Below are 16,124 nucleotides of genomic sequence, written 5' to 3'. Positions count from 1 at the left end.
AATCTGCAATAAAACCCACCTAACTTCAGAGCTCAGTCTGAGTATGTAGTCTTCAGTAGAAAAAACTACAGTGTCACTACTTGTTTTGCTGGTTCTGCACCACATCTGAATTAAATCAAGAGTTCTTAGAGGCACCTGAAGTGGTACAAATATGTGCTCATCAGGGTTAAGGTATTGTCAGTTCCTTGTTAAGGTATATTTTCAGTTCATCGTCAAGTTCTCAGGAACAGAGTATCCGGAGAAGAGACCAGACCATTGATCACGCAGGTAATGATGCTTGGAAGCCTGACTCGACCATTTAGGCCTCAGGGTTTTTTTTTCTTCCCGTGCTCTTTTTCTTTATGTAGATTTGTCGTTACATACATCCTGGGCCTGTGAAAGTATTCCCAAATGAGAGATGCACGCTATAGGAGATATTTAAATCCCAATATATACTGCATGAGAGACATTACTGCCTGCTTTATGCAAACTTTAGATACAAAAAAAGCATTCTGTTTCTCTCAAATGATCACACACATATAAAAAGCAAACACATATGTTTTGCTATACCAAATGAATGAGGTCTCTTTCAATCATTTGCATTGTTTTTTTTTCTTTTTCTCGTACAGTTACTTCATGGTTAAAGTAAAAGAAACGTTTCTTGAATGAGGGCCCAGCACTTCTAGCCCGGGTGGGTGATCAATATAGGCCAAAGGGTCTGTGCAGAGCCTGCATGGACAGCATCATTAGAATCAGCATAAGGGCTGTTGTCATATTGTCTTAAAGGCCCAGCTTGGAAAACCGGCACTATTCTACTCTAAACTCTACTAACAAGGGATGCAGCTGAGCAATGCGTCATTTAAACTTTGACCTCATCTTAAGTCCATCAATGAAAAGACTTTAATCGCATATTTGACTTGCTTATGTTTGATCGTTTCCACTTGAGCCTTTAATACAGTACTGTGTACACAGCTTCCTGAGAGTTAGCTAGCTATCATTCTAACAAAAAAACACTGTACAGTCTAGCTATCTGCTCATTATATAGTGATAACATACCCAGGATAACCTATTGAGCTGATCTCAAACCCATATTGGGCTTCTTCCCATAACCCATTCCACAAGTGTGATAGGTTAATTAAAATCCTTAGCTGTAATGGCATAGTCTGATTTTTGAATCGCATTCTTTTACTGGTCCACAGTGATTGTGTTAGCACTGCATCCCTAACAGAGCATAACATGAATTCTAATTAACTATAATGCGGTATAATGTGCCCCCTCACTAGGCTGTACTTTGGCCCTGTGGTGGATGAATTGCTCCCTCAAATAGAATCAGTTACTTTGTAGGGTTTACATTATGATCTTAAAAGGGCAAAGTGTGCCAATATCTCATCTGAAACAATTACCCATGTGCAGAGCTAATTCTATTCTTGTCGTGACTTGAGCCAGGCTTTACGAGGTTCATTTACAGTATGTCAGCCTCAAGTGCTGCTCTGAGAGGGATAAGAGCCCCATGGTGCCTTGGATTACAGCAGCTTGCTTTATCATTCGTCGCAACTGCAGCTTGTCACGCTAGAATCCCACTTGTCGCAGGTATCATGACAATCGGTGTCACTGATGCAGACAAATCAATTGGCTATAGCTTGTGGAAGCTATAACAGCGCACACGGGTACAGTTGTGAGTCACAGAGCTCAAACCCGAGTACTGAATGCTCTTGCAGATGAAACAGATTCATGTCTTTAAAATCAGGAGACTACAGACTTCCCTGGTTATCACAAAAATTGGCAAAGGATTCATCGCTATACACATGATAGTTTTTAAGTTGCTGGTGTAGCAATGATCACTGTCATACATGTGTCACCATGGATAACAACCAATGACACTTGCGTGTCTAGTGCTACATCAAGTTACTCTGTTGGAGGGACAAAATCAGGGTGGGGTTGGTGACACGTCACGGTAACAGTGTTACATGGATAATACTTTCTTTTTGGACAGTGGAGCTCGGAATAGTGATCATTGTAACATTGTAACTAATATGCTGATCCCAATATGACTGTTCTCAAAGGGCCTCAACAAGAATCATTTATAGACAGCAGATTGAACACACATCTTGTTTTTAAATTTACAAACATGGCATTAGTTTGCTTGTCTTGCACTTGCCCACAGGGACCCGCACAGATTCTTCTTAGAGACCACAGGGACTCTACAATAAAAGTTTCTTGCGTGAGGGCCAATATTACAGAAGGGCACAGCATCCATAAAAGAAAAAAAAAACTGGAGCTTTCATCTTATAAATGTGACCTACTGTCTCAAGCAGTCATCATTCTACTTCAGAGAACAGGGCAAAGGCAACATCTGACCTACATATGCTTAAATATCAATATTTGTTTTTTCAAAAAAGCCAAATTAGCCTTTTTTTGCTTAGCAGAATTACGATTTATTAGAATTATTTAAGAAATCTTGATGATTTTCTTGCCAGTTCTAAATTGTTGCTGCCACATCAATGTAAGATTTAACTGTAGATGATTTTTTTCTCTCATAAGATAAGCTCTCCATATTTTCTCAGATGCATTGGACAAATGTTATGTTTGAATTTGGCCAATATTTTATGGAAGAACAGGAAGTGCCTTGGTGGGATTTTAATCTTAAGCTCTCTACTACGAAAATCCTGGATGCAGCCCTTCCCAGAATGACAAGAGTTTTAAATCTAGCACGGGTGGAAGATTTAAATGGTAGGACACCGTGTGTCAGTAGTTTTTGCTGTCTAACAGCCCTGTTAAAACTTAATGGTCTGAAGTGTTTTAGTACTCTTTAAAGTCTTTTTCTTTTATTCATTTGTTTATTTTTTTGCTGGGATTGTGACCCTCCTATCGGTCCTATGGCTACTACAAAACAGTGTTGTTTATTAAAAGAGGCATATAAGTGACATCACCTTTTTAACATTGCACCACATGGGGCCAGCAGTCCTACAGTCATATTCAGGCAGCCTTAAGACATCTGTAGAGTAAACTCATCACTGTATGCTGGAGCCATAAACTGGAGTAAACTGCACACTGGAGAAGGGAATCGTGAGATAGCGCGAAGAGAAAAAAAAGATTAACTCTGAATAGACAGCTGCTGTTAAGTTAAACAGTTTCAAATGTACACCATACTCAAGGGGGACATACTACAACAAGGGGCTTCTGTTGAGGCCATGCTAATGCGAGGGATGTGTCTCATTTCCTGTGCCATTAAAAAAGAAATCAAAGTGACCATACATGATCACTTTGATTCACATTGCTCTGCTTCTCTGGTGAATATTTAGCTCAGGAATCCATTTTTTAAGCCCATCTGTAGCTTCAGAAGGGAGGAGTCAAAGAAACACAATGAATTTGCACATACTCTGATGCTCTTCCAGCACGAGGAACACTGAAACCAAGGGTAGAAATACTATACTCGAATGCATTAGAGTCAGATGAGGTTTTGTTGTCGGCTGTTGTCGTCAGCAGTAATGTTATATACATCGTTAAGTATGTACAGTAGAGAATCTCCCAGAGATGTTAGGTTCTGTAAAGCTGCAATGGGGTACTCCTTTAAATTTCTCACATTTTAAAGTCCTTAGATGAAGAGCCATACGAGTCCCTGTTGAAGTGTTTTAAATATTTAATAATGGACTTGCTGCCAAATTGCGAGTCTCCACTCTACCAGTGTGTGAGGAGTATTGAGAATCTGCTCTCTGAAAGCTATGAATGGACACAACACACAAACTCAACATTGGTAAATAGCAATAAGTCAAATTAACCACAGTAAAATCATAAATGGGCATTATGGTTCTTCATCTTAAGGATTGAACTTTTCACAAAAAAATCAAGACTTTAAATACAGTAAATCTTTTTTTTTTCTTTTACACCATAAAGGTATTCATTGAGAAAGTGTTAAATGCACTGTACAACCTTGTATAATTTTTTTTCTTCCAAAATATAGTTTATCCCAGTGTGGTTTGTTGTTGTTGTTGTTGTTGTTTTTTTATCTTACAGAATCCTGTACACTTGGTGTCTGCATTGAGATTGGGTGATATCCTGATCATTGGAGAGGAGAGACGAGAGAAGAGAAGAAGAGAAGGGCAGAAAGAGAAGAACAGAGAAAGAGAAGTTGTCCAGTGCCCTCAGTGAAGACGCTGTACTCCGTATCGTGGCTCTCTTCTGTCCCGCACCTCAATCTGAAGAAAACAACACAGAGGCTTCATTACTGTGCTCAAAAGGAATTAAGCTATGGGTGAGATTTAAAGGCGAAATCAACCAAAGTTATTACCGGTGTGGGCAGGAGTGTAAAAAAATAAAGCAGAAAATAACCTTTGTGAAACAGTTTTGTGGCTTGGAGTTTAAGCAAAGACTTGTTAAAATTGAGAGTCTTGATGTATTAAATGCAGTAATGTTTAACAGCACTAAAAGCATACTACTACTACTGAGCAACATTGTGGAAAGCTTCTCTTTTAACCTTTCATCTACTGCAACAGCCCATCAACTTTGTTGAACAATAATATTATATATGGGGTTGAGCAAAAGTTATTACAAGATTTATTTTATTTTTTATCCCTTTAAAGCCTGAATCATGAAATAATTGCACCAAAATTCAAATTGTTTGAAAATAGTGTTTATTTAACCTTCTTTTGCTTAATTTTTTCACACTGATGATGTTGAAGTTCCAAAACTGGCAAAAAACTGTATGTATCATATATGATACACTAGGCGTTAAAGGGTTAAATAACCCTTTATGGTAATTTTGGAAACACTAAAACTAGACCTGTGGGGTTTTAGGGCTATCGTGGTAAACCTATATTCATATCTACAGAAAACAAAATCTGAAATGTCATCAATAATAATAATAATAAATACTAAAGATTATTATTATAAAATTATTTGTGTCTAAATGTACCATTTCTTTACATTGCAGTAGTAGTGTACTGTGTGGTTGCCACTAAATTCCCAGGAAAACCTGGACCTGTCTCACATTTTTACGTGGAGCTTCTCTGAGTTCAGCTGATAAAAAGAAAGAGTCAGAGGCCGTTATGAATCTTTACCTTTGGTTTAAAACTGTTTTGAATAAGCCCACAGAGTTGTAAACCACATGATTCCTTGTTCTTTGGAGAATAAGCACTGGATTGTTTCAACTGTGCCCAAATCTGCTAAATAAGTCTAATTAGATTAAATTTAAGTTTAGATTTAATCCTACTTTGTGTTTTGCACATTTTGAACATTTCACAGCTTTTTAAGATATTTATGGTGTTTTTCACTCCAAAATCAGCATTTCTGTTTGAGGTTAGCAGGGAGGTTTTTGTTTAGAAACTGGACAGCAAAATGAACAGTATAAAAACTGGGAGTACTTTTTTTTTACTGGTTAATCTGGTAAAAGCAAAGTGAAATGGTTTTGGGCTTCTGTTGAAAAAATGTGTTTGGTTCAGTGTGTGTCGAAGTTTGTCAAGGCGAAAAGCATCAGGAGATTCTGGTGTATGACTTTGAATCAGCTACCTACACAAAAAGAAACTGCGTTGAACTTTTTAAATATTCCTGTGAGAAATATCCAACAGAGTTTAATATTTAAATGATTCAAACTTAGAATACCTAACCTAAACTTGAACTGACATAAGCTCTGCTGCTCGATCAACTAAAAACAAATATTTATAGTGAAATAATAAAAATAATTTTTTAAAAATGAACTGTTTTCTCAAATATTACCAGTGCAATTCTTTATCAGAAGATATATTCTTCAGACATAATGCACATTAAATGTATAAAGAAACTCAACTTACCCTTGACACAGCAAAATCTGCAAGGACAGAAAAGAACAATAGTGTTGGCATAAACACAGTGGGGCAGGAAAAAGTGCATTTGTGCATTGAGTGAATATGCTTATGTAAGTATGAGCTAAGCTAAGGTCACCACTTACAAACAAACAAAAAGGGCACAAACAGAAGGTCATTCATTTACTATCAACGTCTGTGCCATGTCCACATTTTTTCTTTTTATGAAACTTTTATTAAACGACTGAGATATTGTGATGCAGTAAACTGAGCAGGTTTTACACTAAATGTTTCAAAACAAAAACCTAAACTTACTCTTGGACTCTACAAAAGTAGCTTTGCATGATTGTTAGTATGGAGATGCTCAGTTCATCCTCTGTCTGAAACAAGCTGCTTTAAGGCACTTTTATTCTTATTCATTTTACTCTTTTTGTGTAAAAAGCGCTTTGTGGGTAATTTTACTCACTTACTTTAATAAGCAGTTAAGAAACCCAATGGTTGGGTTAATGTTGAAGGATAATAGGGATCCTTTAATGATCAAACAAGAAGGCTTATTTCATTTAAAGTTAAGAATTGTATCCAGCTCTAAATTTGGTAACTCAATTCTGTATTCTGTATTTCCTTGAAAATAAAAAGTTAGTTTCTCTTTATTTACTAACTCTAACTCCAGGAATACCACAACATGGTACGAAGTGCTTTACTCAAGAGGGAACAAAAAAGTTCCTCCTTCTTGATTTCTATTCAGCTCTATTTTTATTTGCATATTTCAGAACATCAGCAGTGATAACCAGAGTAAATACAAAATGCAGTTTTAAATGATGATTTTACTTAAGGAAAAAAAAGAACTATCCAAATCTACCTGATCCTACGTGAAAAAGTAAACTTCATAACTCGGAATGTGAACTGGGAATGTGACCTCTGGCAGTGAGTCTTTCACAGTGCCGTGACCCACTCTCTGCAGCACCGACTCTTTGTTTTAATTCAGCTACTTTGAAGGGTTTTTAAAGAGGAACGGTCACGACTAGGTTTTGGATTAATTAATGAAATTGTCATTTAAATACTTCATATGGTAGTACTTTGACTTTGATGTAGTTACTCAGGTTATCTTTGTCTAATACTAAATTTGTTTGACAAATATGTAAAACAAACAAACAAACAAAAAAAACAAAACCAGGAAGGGGACAAATAGTTTTTCACAGCATATGATAATATTTTCATCTTCATTTAGCCAGCGGAGGCTTTGTATTAAACCAAGATTGAGATTCAAAGTTATCAGGCCTGGAGATACTGGAGAAGCTTCTAACACCCAAGCAAACTGTAACTCATATTTATGCCAGCAAATCATTTTCAAAGTGTGCACTGTATATGTAAACATAACCCTTAAATAGGCTTATTATTGATCCAGTTTTCCCGTTGTACAACTCAATTTATTTTGTCACGTGTATAGCCAACAAAGAGTCCCATGGTCTGTTCCCAGGCTATAATCTACAGGGACATTTGTTCTTTTATGAAAGAATGTGCGTGACAAGAGAAACTTTACTCTGCTGATGAAGCATTAGAAGCATTAAATGGGTAAAATCACTAAAACTGTCAGTGAGGTTAATCAGATAAGAAGAGAAAGACACGCCCACGCACTGGAATATCTCCAGTTACCATGGAAACCATCATGGAGATAGATCATCAGAGAACCAAGACATCTTATGTCACTATTCTCTCTCTTTATCTCTCAGTCTCTTCCTCTCCCCTCCTCCTCTCTCCTTTACTCCTTTACTCGTGCTCCCTGTTTCTGCGTCGCTCACACTCTCGTCCACCGTTACAGATCGTCTTCTTTCTGCCCGTCTCTCGCCTGCTCTCTATTTTCTGTGTGGGATCGAATCAAACACGTAAACCTTATTTAAGGACATTTAATAAAATGTTTTACAATATCTTTTACTCTTCCCCCCTTCATTTCTGCCTTCTGCTGTTCCTTCCCTCCTCTTCCTCTCTTTTCATACAGCTGAAACAATGCGATTTGACTGTCCTGATGCAACATCATGCAAACTGTCAGAAATCCTCTGGAGGACTTGCTCCCACTCTTAAATTCAGCACTGAATGCAATTTAGCTGAAGATACTTAGGTCAGGTTGGAGTGTACTCATTTTCAGCAGGACAAATGTCATGTTAATGGACAAAAAAAGCCCTAAAAATTGAGATTTGGAGAAAAAACAACTTCTGAATTGATTTACTTTTATGAACTACACTACATGTATCTGTTTGGTTTTCTCTGTAGGTTTTACAGTAATGGGATTTAAAGAGTTGCAACTGGAGAAGAAAGATTGGATAAAATCAGCTAATAACTGTATTACAGGGAAATAAATTATGTTTTTTGATTAAACTTGGAAAACTAGTTATCATAGATCAGCAGGTTTAAAATGAAAAATTGCGCTTTGAGTTACAGTAACAATGATACTCTGTGTTTACGTGTTAGGAGAGTGACTTTTGCCTTCGGTTGATGGAATTAATTAAACAGTGGTTTTCTGCATTTTATAATAAGATTTAAATATTAGAATAACGGGCTAACAGGTTAGCTAGAAAACTGCCATTGTACCTAACAGGATCTTACTAAGTTATCTATATGGACTGTATTGTACATAATTGGCTTGTGGCCATCGCTATATTCATTTTTGTTTTGTTTTTTAAGAATAATTACTAATAATTACTTACTGGTGTAGAAGCTGACTAAGAAAACAAAGGCACTGAATCCCAATTTGAAAGCAAGTTGTTAATCATATGAGTGACACTTAAATTATACCCTGCTTTATTATCTATTTTATTCTGAATCAGACTATAATTTAAAGAACAAACATTGTCTTACTATACTGATAATAGCCTATGCATGTATATATATTTATATGTACCGGCATCGTAACATATACGATTATAATAATGCGATTATAATCACATGTTATGATAATATAATTATTAGTATCAATATTTATTTTAAAAACTTTAATTATAATTCCGAATTCCTTTGATTTTCCTATTCATCATCCCCCTGTGAATCCACTGTTAGGTTCTCCGTTTGCGTCACCTGCATGTAATTAAACAGTCACGAATATTTGTATCTGTAGTGGAATTTTCTTTGAGTCACCATGTAATATGGTATAATGAATTTCAAAAAAATGTCTGCAGGCAGTGTGTTAAATAAGACTAGAAATAAGCTTTATGTTTACAACTATAGGAGCCCCCACTGATGGCTATTAGAACAAATGGAAGTTTAATACGCTTTTGCACTGACTTTAATTTCAGAGGCCATCTTTTTATAAAAGGTCTCTCTTGCAGCAAGCATACTGGGTGGACGGTTAGCACTACCAGATTTGATGCATTGAGCTCGGACATGTTTCCAGTCTTACCCCATAGTTATTCATTATTACTATTTTCTCAAAGTCAGGATTACGATAGATTTTTAACCATTTCTAAATTCAGTAAATGCAGTAAAAGAATACCTGAATAGAAATACACACAATGGATCATTATTAGTCAAGGATTGGCTTTCTTGGAGTCCAAATGTCAATATTATTGAAGCAGTTTGGGATCATCTTGACTGAGATTGGAAGAAAAGGCAGCCAACATCTAAAAAGAGCTTTGAATGTTCTTTAAGTAGCCATCCTGAAGACTGTTTCTTAAAGTCTACTTAAAGGAATGAGAAGAAAGCTTGCCTAAGAGAGTTTAGAAAATAAGTGAAATAATTTAGTAAAAGACATGTTGTCTTTAGTTCGAATGAATCCCTTTTAAAGCACTGCTATTCATTGTTCCTTTACTTACCCTTGTTGTCTGTTTGCAGATCATCAAGATAGAAATCCGTCTGCCGGTTGCCCAGGACGAAGGCCAAGAAGGAGAGAATGAGGGCATCCAGGATTCCCATGATGGCCAGCATGTAAGCCCAGCGTACAGAGCAGTCGCCCAGGGAGTATTTTCCCGTCTGCTCTCCGCACATGTCACGGATCACCTCGGCGTCCCATCCATCGGGGAAGATCATGCAACCCAGCACGAGGCACACTCCTGCAGAGGACAAAGAGGTTAACAGACTTTAAATGGCAACATGGATCGATTTGGTAAGTTTACAAAGAGATGAAAAAGCAGGAGAAAAAGATACTCCTAACCTACACTAACTCTCTCATGTCTGGATCTAGAAGTAAGTGGTATCACCGTGTGTTTGCATCCTAAGAGTTTGTTGAAATGTTGGTGCGCCACATGTGCATACATGCAAAAGAGCATGTGAAATTTTTGCTTGGAGACTGATCTGGAATGCCATTTTGTGCACTTCCGAGATCCTGAACTTGCAAACTTGCAAAACAAAATGTTTGCAAGTCCAACAAAGAAGAAATTGTAGTTCCATTTGTTAGATCCATATTTCACATATGTTGCGATAAACTTATAAGATTACTAAAATCTGACAGTCTGCAGGCATCTTAAAGAACATCATAAGGTTTGAAATGAATTCATGTTAAACCCTCATTTGAGTTGTGCTCCATCAATAGCAGTCTTATGTTAAAATGTAATTTTAAGACACAACTTTCTGCCTACGAGCAAATTGGGAGATCAAATGATGCAATAATGTGGTTAATCACCACCCACATCCCTGATGTGTTTAGTGTGCCTAATAGTGTTATTACGCTCACTGATGCCTGTTTCATCCAGCTGGACCAGTTTGGTGGGTGGGATAATCATGGAAATGTCATCTCCCGTACCTGGTTACAGCACTAGATTTAATTACTTTTAAGACCACTTGGGACTTAAAAAAAATCTTTCCACTAAACTTTTAAATACATTTTTGACTTTCATTAACTGTTCCACCTTTCATGACCTATTCTTCCTTAATGGGTAAGCATTCATAGCGTACTCAGTCAGCCAGTCAGCAGCCATTGATCACTGCTTATCAGTAAAACAATATTTGTCATTTAAATGTAGTTTTATTTCTGCATACATTACAAAATAATCCGTTAATGACAGAGAGTGGCTTCACAGTGTATTGGTTTACACATTTGTTTAACGAGCGAAAGGTTCCTGGTTCCTGGGAGGAAACGTAAATTGCTCTGGGGTTGTGTGACGAGCTGGGGGGGCTGGCACTGAGAGAGTGGAAAAATGGAGTCCATAGCCTTGTCACCATGAGACAATTGAGAGAGGGGAGGAATTTAAAACGTACAATCACTCCAGAAAATCTGAAAGCCCAGACACAAGGGAGAATATGCAATGCACACGCACTCAGATGCACACACATAATACCAAGCCCTCTAGCAAAAGACACACATATATATCTTCAGTGCTACAACAAAAATGGTAATCTATACTTTACACCTCAGCTCATTCATCAAAGTGAGTATCACTGAGGGAGCTGATTGTGCCATATTTCTTGCTCACCAGCACTGTTTAAATAGCAGTCAGTCTGTGCCTGAGGGGCTGTAAGTAAAGCACTGGGCTCCACTGGGAGATGGGGAACATACATGGCAGACGTCACACTGGATCTTCATTTCAGACCAGACGTGTCTTTTCCACGGGCAACATCACTTGTGATACACACAAAAAGTCAGACAAATCTGGCTGAGTCTGTGATTATTACGCTTCGTTCCAATACATGTTGAAAAGATTTAGCGTCTGGAGCTCAATTGGTGTGCATATGTGAATATTTTATTACTGTGAATATCTGTGTGTGCCTCGTGTGCACCACTGACGGATGCTGGGCACCGTTCAAGCACAGTGGCTGCTGTGTTTGAATGGTACCCAGTCAAATCTGTGCACACAGTCACACACAGATCATAGAGGATAATAGCACCAGATTGTGCTGCTCAATATGTAAGACCCAGTCTTTGCTTCTTGGCATCAAGTTGACCTTTAAACCAGTAGTTTAAAGGTCAATGCACCTTTCTGAATGTGGACATTTGCTTAGCAGCCTGCACAGTAATACAAAGTACGGTACATAATGCTGGTAAGTTTGTGAGCTGGAGTTTTGGAATCTAAATATGTACTAAAAGTTTTTCAAGCTTTCAGATATTAGTCAATCCACACCTTTTACTTTGTGCTGAGAGGTTGGAGTGGTTCTTATGAGGTTTTTTAGTAGCGTGGGTGTCAACTTTGTACTATGGCAATTAAAAAAAAAACTACTTGAATCAAAATACATGCTTATAGGATCCAAACTGTACCATCTAGTCTGCAGTCAGTCAGGACTGTGTGAAGGGCTGATAACTGCTAAAGAGACCTCACATGTTCGCCTGTTCGCTGACTTCTTTTTAGTATTGTTGGTTTGGAAAGGCCACAATTCAGTGTGTACAAAGTAAAAAATAGATTGAAGAAACACCCTTCAACCATGAAATGATTACTGATGCCACATAGTTTCACTTGCACAGTTCACTTGCATTTCTACAGCGCCTCAGCCCTATACACTGCAACGTAAAGACCCTAAAGCATTCAAGAGAAACCCCAACAATCAGACGATGCCTTATGAGCAAGCACTTGGTGACAGTGGGACGAAAAAACTCTACCAAAGGGCTCTGCATGTTTGCTGGTGGCAACACCAAAAACACAATCAGCTGTTCTGAGCAGAGCATAAACAAGTAATCCACTACTTGTTGGGACAGTAAAACCAAATTATTTTTAAACTGTATTGTCATAATATCTTAGTAAGTACTGCACACCACACATTTTTAGGGAACCCTTGTGTTTTTCTGTGTCTGAAAGAAAAAAATATCGGCCAATTGATCAGATTTTGAAATCAGCAAATACCGGCTAATCTTAAGGAGCCTATATCAGTCGGGCTCTAAGTAATCTGAATGAAGAGAATATACAGCATATTAAAAAAAAAGAAGAACTGATGCATTGTACTTAGTTAAAGCAAGCTAAACTCACCCAGTACAGTTTGGTGCACTGTTCAATGTTGGTAGGTAGGTGGTAGAAGGTAAGACCTTTTAACGCAAGAGTGTGGCTATTTCCTGGAAGCACTACCTACAGCGCCCACTCACATCCTGGGCCTTATGACCTCAGGAAATCACATGATAGGGTGGGGCTAGGTTTCACAATGACGCTTTTCTTTCCAAGCTCCTTTGACTATATACAAGCAACACAATGAGCTTTTCCATCTTTTTTGAGACAGCTTAGTGTATAAAAATGGTCAGGAAAACACGGGTCTCAGACTAAAATGTTGAAGTTTTTCTAATGGGAAAGGGTAAATATAAAAGATTCAGTTTGGTAAAACAATACAACTTAGAGGGTTCTAAAACAAATGAATTCCACCAAAAGAAGTGGTTTTCTTAAATGTCCTGAAGGTGATTGATCTGAGTATATTAAAGCCACATCCATTAGTCATTTGGTTGAACCCTGTCACATTAGGGATTCCCTCTGAAGATCCTGCTTTTTATATACTGGCAATCCATCACGAAAATATGGTGGGTGGTGAACTCACAGCCACAGATGAGGGATGATATGAGATTAGTCACCACCTCTCTGTGTAAACATACAAACACAAGGAGTCCTATTTTGAGCTGAAATTTACGCCATTTAAAAATGTGACCGCTCCTCTGACAGAATGATTGCAGGCGTAATGGGGGAATGTAATGAGAAAGAATATAATGAGGATAACACAGTAAGTAATGAGAGAATTGAAGAGCAAAGGAAGTAATCATCGTGGGAAATCACCACGTTATTAGCTTCTTTTATGGCCTTTATGCAAAAATATTAACATAGATGAGAGATGGTAAAATCATTAACTGAGTAATGAGTGTCAGGTAACATGTTTTATGGATTTTTGATGAATGTTCCCCATCTGGTTGGAAACACCTTTGAAGTTATTGAGTGTGGGCTTTTTAGAAACATGGCTTGGAGAGCCTGACGGGCACCATACTTGAGGCTCATGGCAACTCATTAACTAGCCCATTTCCCTCTGTAATACATGTTATTTGTTTACCACTTAAAGTTTATTTGTGCTGTAAGCAATTATCAAAACTTTTTTTAATCTAATATTTTGGCAGGAAATTAAATATTATCACATCTCGTGTTATGCCTTACTATAATTCAGCGTTTACAATCATTGCTTAAGACATTGGTTTGGTCAGTAATATTAAATCTACAGTAGCCAAAATTATTGCTTTGAGTCCTAATAACCATGCAACATTAATGTAGGAAATGCTCCAGCAGGAGAGCATCCACCTTTGCTTTACTAACTGTGACAACGAGGACACTGCATTCTCATTGGCTACTGACTTGTGATTGACAATCGTTAGCCAGTGAGGCCGGATAATTCTTCTGTCTGACTAATAATGACCTTTTTTGTTTGTTTTGTTTGTTCAATAAGATCTGAAACTACCAGCTGAGACCATAAACTCATCAGGACAGTGTTTACTAAGGTAACAGGTCAATGAAGCTGAGGGCCGTTTCCCCATAGAGCAGGCTTGGCCAACTCCAGGCCTGTAGGGCCGGTGTCCTGCATTTTTAGATATCACCCTGGGTCTACACACCTGAATCAAATGATTAGTTCATTACCAGGCCTCTGGAGAACTTCAAAACATGTTGAGGAGGTAATTTAGCCATTTAAATGGCTGTGATGAACAAGGACACATCTAAAACCTGCAGGACACCGGCCCTTGAGGCCTGGGTTTGGACAGCACTGCCATAGACTTCAATACAACCACAAGTCGTTTTACAACAAGAGGAGTCGCCCCCTGCTGGCTATTAAAAACAATGTAGGTTTAAAAGATTTTTGCTTTGGCTTCACTTTTCAGACCCAAAGTACAAAACAAACCTGCTAAAATGTACATCTTTTATTCTGTCTGTGGACTTTACCTTTGTTTCCTTGATTGGTTCTCATTGTTACCTTGAGTTTACCTTTGCCTTACTAAATGTTTAGTAAGGCCTTGATTATACTGTGTTCTGGACATAGATGGCTGAGTAATGTAATGTACTTAGTGTATTAAAGTCACACCCATTAGCCATTTTGGTTGAACCCTGTTTGCAGAGCAAACAGTAGTACATTTCATCAAAGTTGCAACATGAACTCTGAGAATTACAACATGAGATAATCTCTGTGCTCATTTTTCTTTTGCATTACAATGAAATGCTATGTTTCCAACCCATGCAAGAGCACAACACGGGACTAAAAGTTGTGAACTGATTCACAATTTCCAACTTACATAACAAATGCTCACAAATTGCTTTTGTGAGCATGCACAAGAATGACTGCATGCTGTGACTTGCAACATCTTTTTGGCGTGTTTAACTCTTTGATGCTGGGACCAGGCTATTACTAACAAAACAAATGTAGCATTATGCTTTCAGTTAGATCAGATTTGGTGGAGCTAAAGCTATTTCACTGCATTGTGATTACTTTTATGCACTAGCAGATTGCTGTACTCACCAGTAGTTTGCATGGAAGACATGAGTTTGTCTGCAAACACTCTCCAGAATCAGGAATTCTTCGTACAGACAATGTGAAAGATTATCGAAGCTTGTTGAAAAAACGGATATCCATAACTTGAAATTTAGTCTCTGACATTTTGAAATCCCTAAAAATTTTATTTTCAAAGTTTTTGAGTTAGCTCTCCCAAACAAGAATCTCTGTGAAGGATGTGATTTCCTTGTTAACCAGTAGCAGTTGGCGCAGACACATTTGGGTAGTAACAATATCAGTGAGTTACCAATGTATTGCAAAAGTGAACACATTGGTGCCAGGTTCTTCAGCTTTGAATGCGATGATAACTGCAAAAAAGGTGTCAATGTGTTTATGTGGAACTGTTGGACAGCTGATGCCTTCCGCCTTCTGCTTCAGCTTCGTTGTCACAAGGAAATTATATACTTTCACAGAGCTTCCTGACTGGTAGAGCTAACTCGAAATTTTGGATGAGTTTTTTTTTTTTTTCTGTGGCGGTAATGAGCCTCCATAAAAGATTGATGTAGCTCCCGGATTTGACAAGTGACGCCACTGCAAAAGTGCCCTAAATATGCATTCTTTTTAATGTCTACAAGGGCAAAACCTGCTGATCTCAGTGAATTCATGTTTCTGATGAGTTTATTATACATTTGTACATTTTTATGCATTCAGTGTATGCTGACTGGCTGACTTGTGATTGAGTTTGTTAGCCAATGACTGTGCGGCATCATGGTGTGATATGTACCATCTGGTTTCTAAAGAGCACAATGACAAAAGTGAAAAACACCAAGCTTGAGCCTTAATAACAGGACTTTACAAATAAATTATGGAGGATGCCCCATCTAGCATACTACCTATGATGGAGACGGACCCACATTTGTTTAGCACTTAATAATGTTTTTTCTTTGGTTTGGTTTTTAATAGACTGCAGGTTAGCGGCATAGATGAGATTTAGTTCATTTTCACCTAAAATAT

The 16,124-nt window shown here is 37.8% G+C and overlaps 1 protein-coding gene across 2 annotated transcripts in view; it reads right to left on the bottom strand.

The window, feature by feature from the left end:
- The window catches only part of LOC134618653 (LHFPL tetraspan subfamily member 4 protein-like), a 36,253-nt gene that overhangs the window by 988 nt on the left and 19,141 nt on the right, over positions 1-16,124 (bottom strand). The window contains exons 2-5 of one of the 2 annotated variants that reach the window (XR_010091918.1): positions 9,560-9,796; positions 5,766-5,782; positions 2,910-4,175; positions 1-372 (exon numbers count right to left, since the gene is read on the bottom strand). The exon at positions 1-372 is cut by the window's left edge and continues 988 nt beyond it. Coding sequence is in view for 1 of the 2 variants with exons in the window: in XM_063464144.1 (XP_063320214.1) it covers positions 4,122-4,175; positions 5,766-5,782; positions 9,560-9,796 (308 nt within the window). In the remaining variant the exon portion in view is untranslated. Of the gene's footprint in view, positions 4,176-5,765; positions 5,783-9,559; positions 9,797-16,124 lie in introns of both variants that reach the window. The other variant, XM_063464144.1, reaches the window with a different exon arrangement.

Source organism: Pelmatolapia mariae, linkage group LG20 (assembly GCF_036321145.2).
Source record: "Pelmatolapia mariae isolate MD_Pm_ZW linkage group LG20, Pm_UMD_F_2, whole genome shotgun sequence".
NCBI lineage: Eukaryota > Metazoa > Chordata > Actinopteri > Cichliformes > Cichlidae > Pelmatolapia > Pelmatolapia mariae.
The sequence above is the reverse complement of the archived record's forward strand: the minus strand, read 5'-3'. Positions and strand labels throughout refer to the sequence as shown.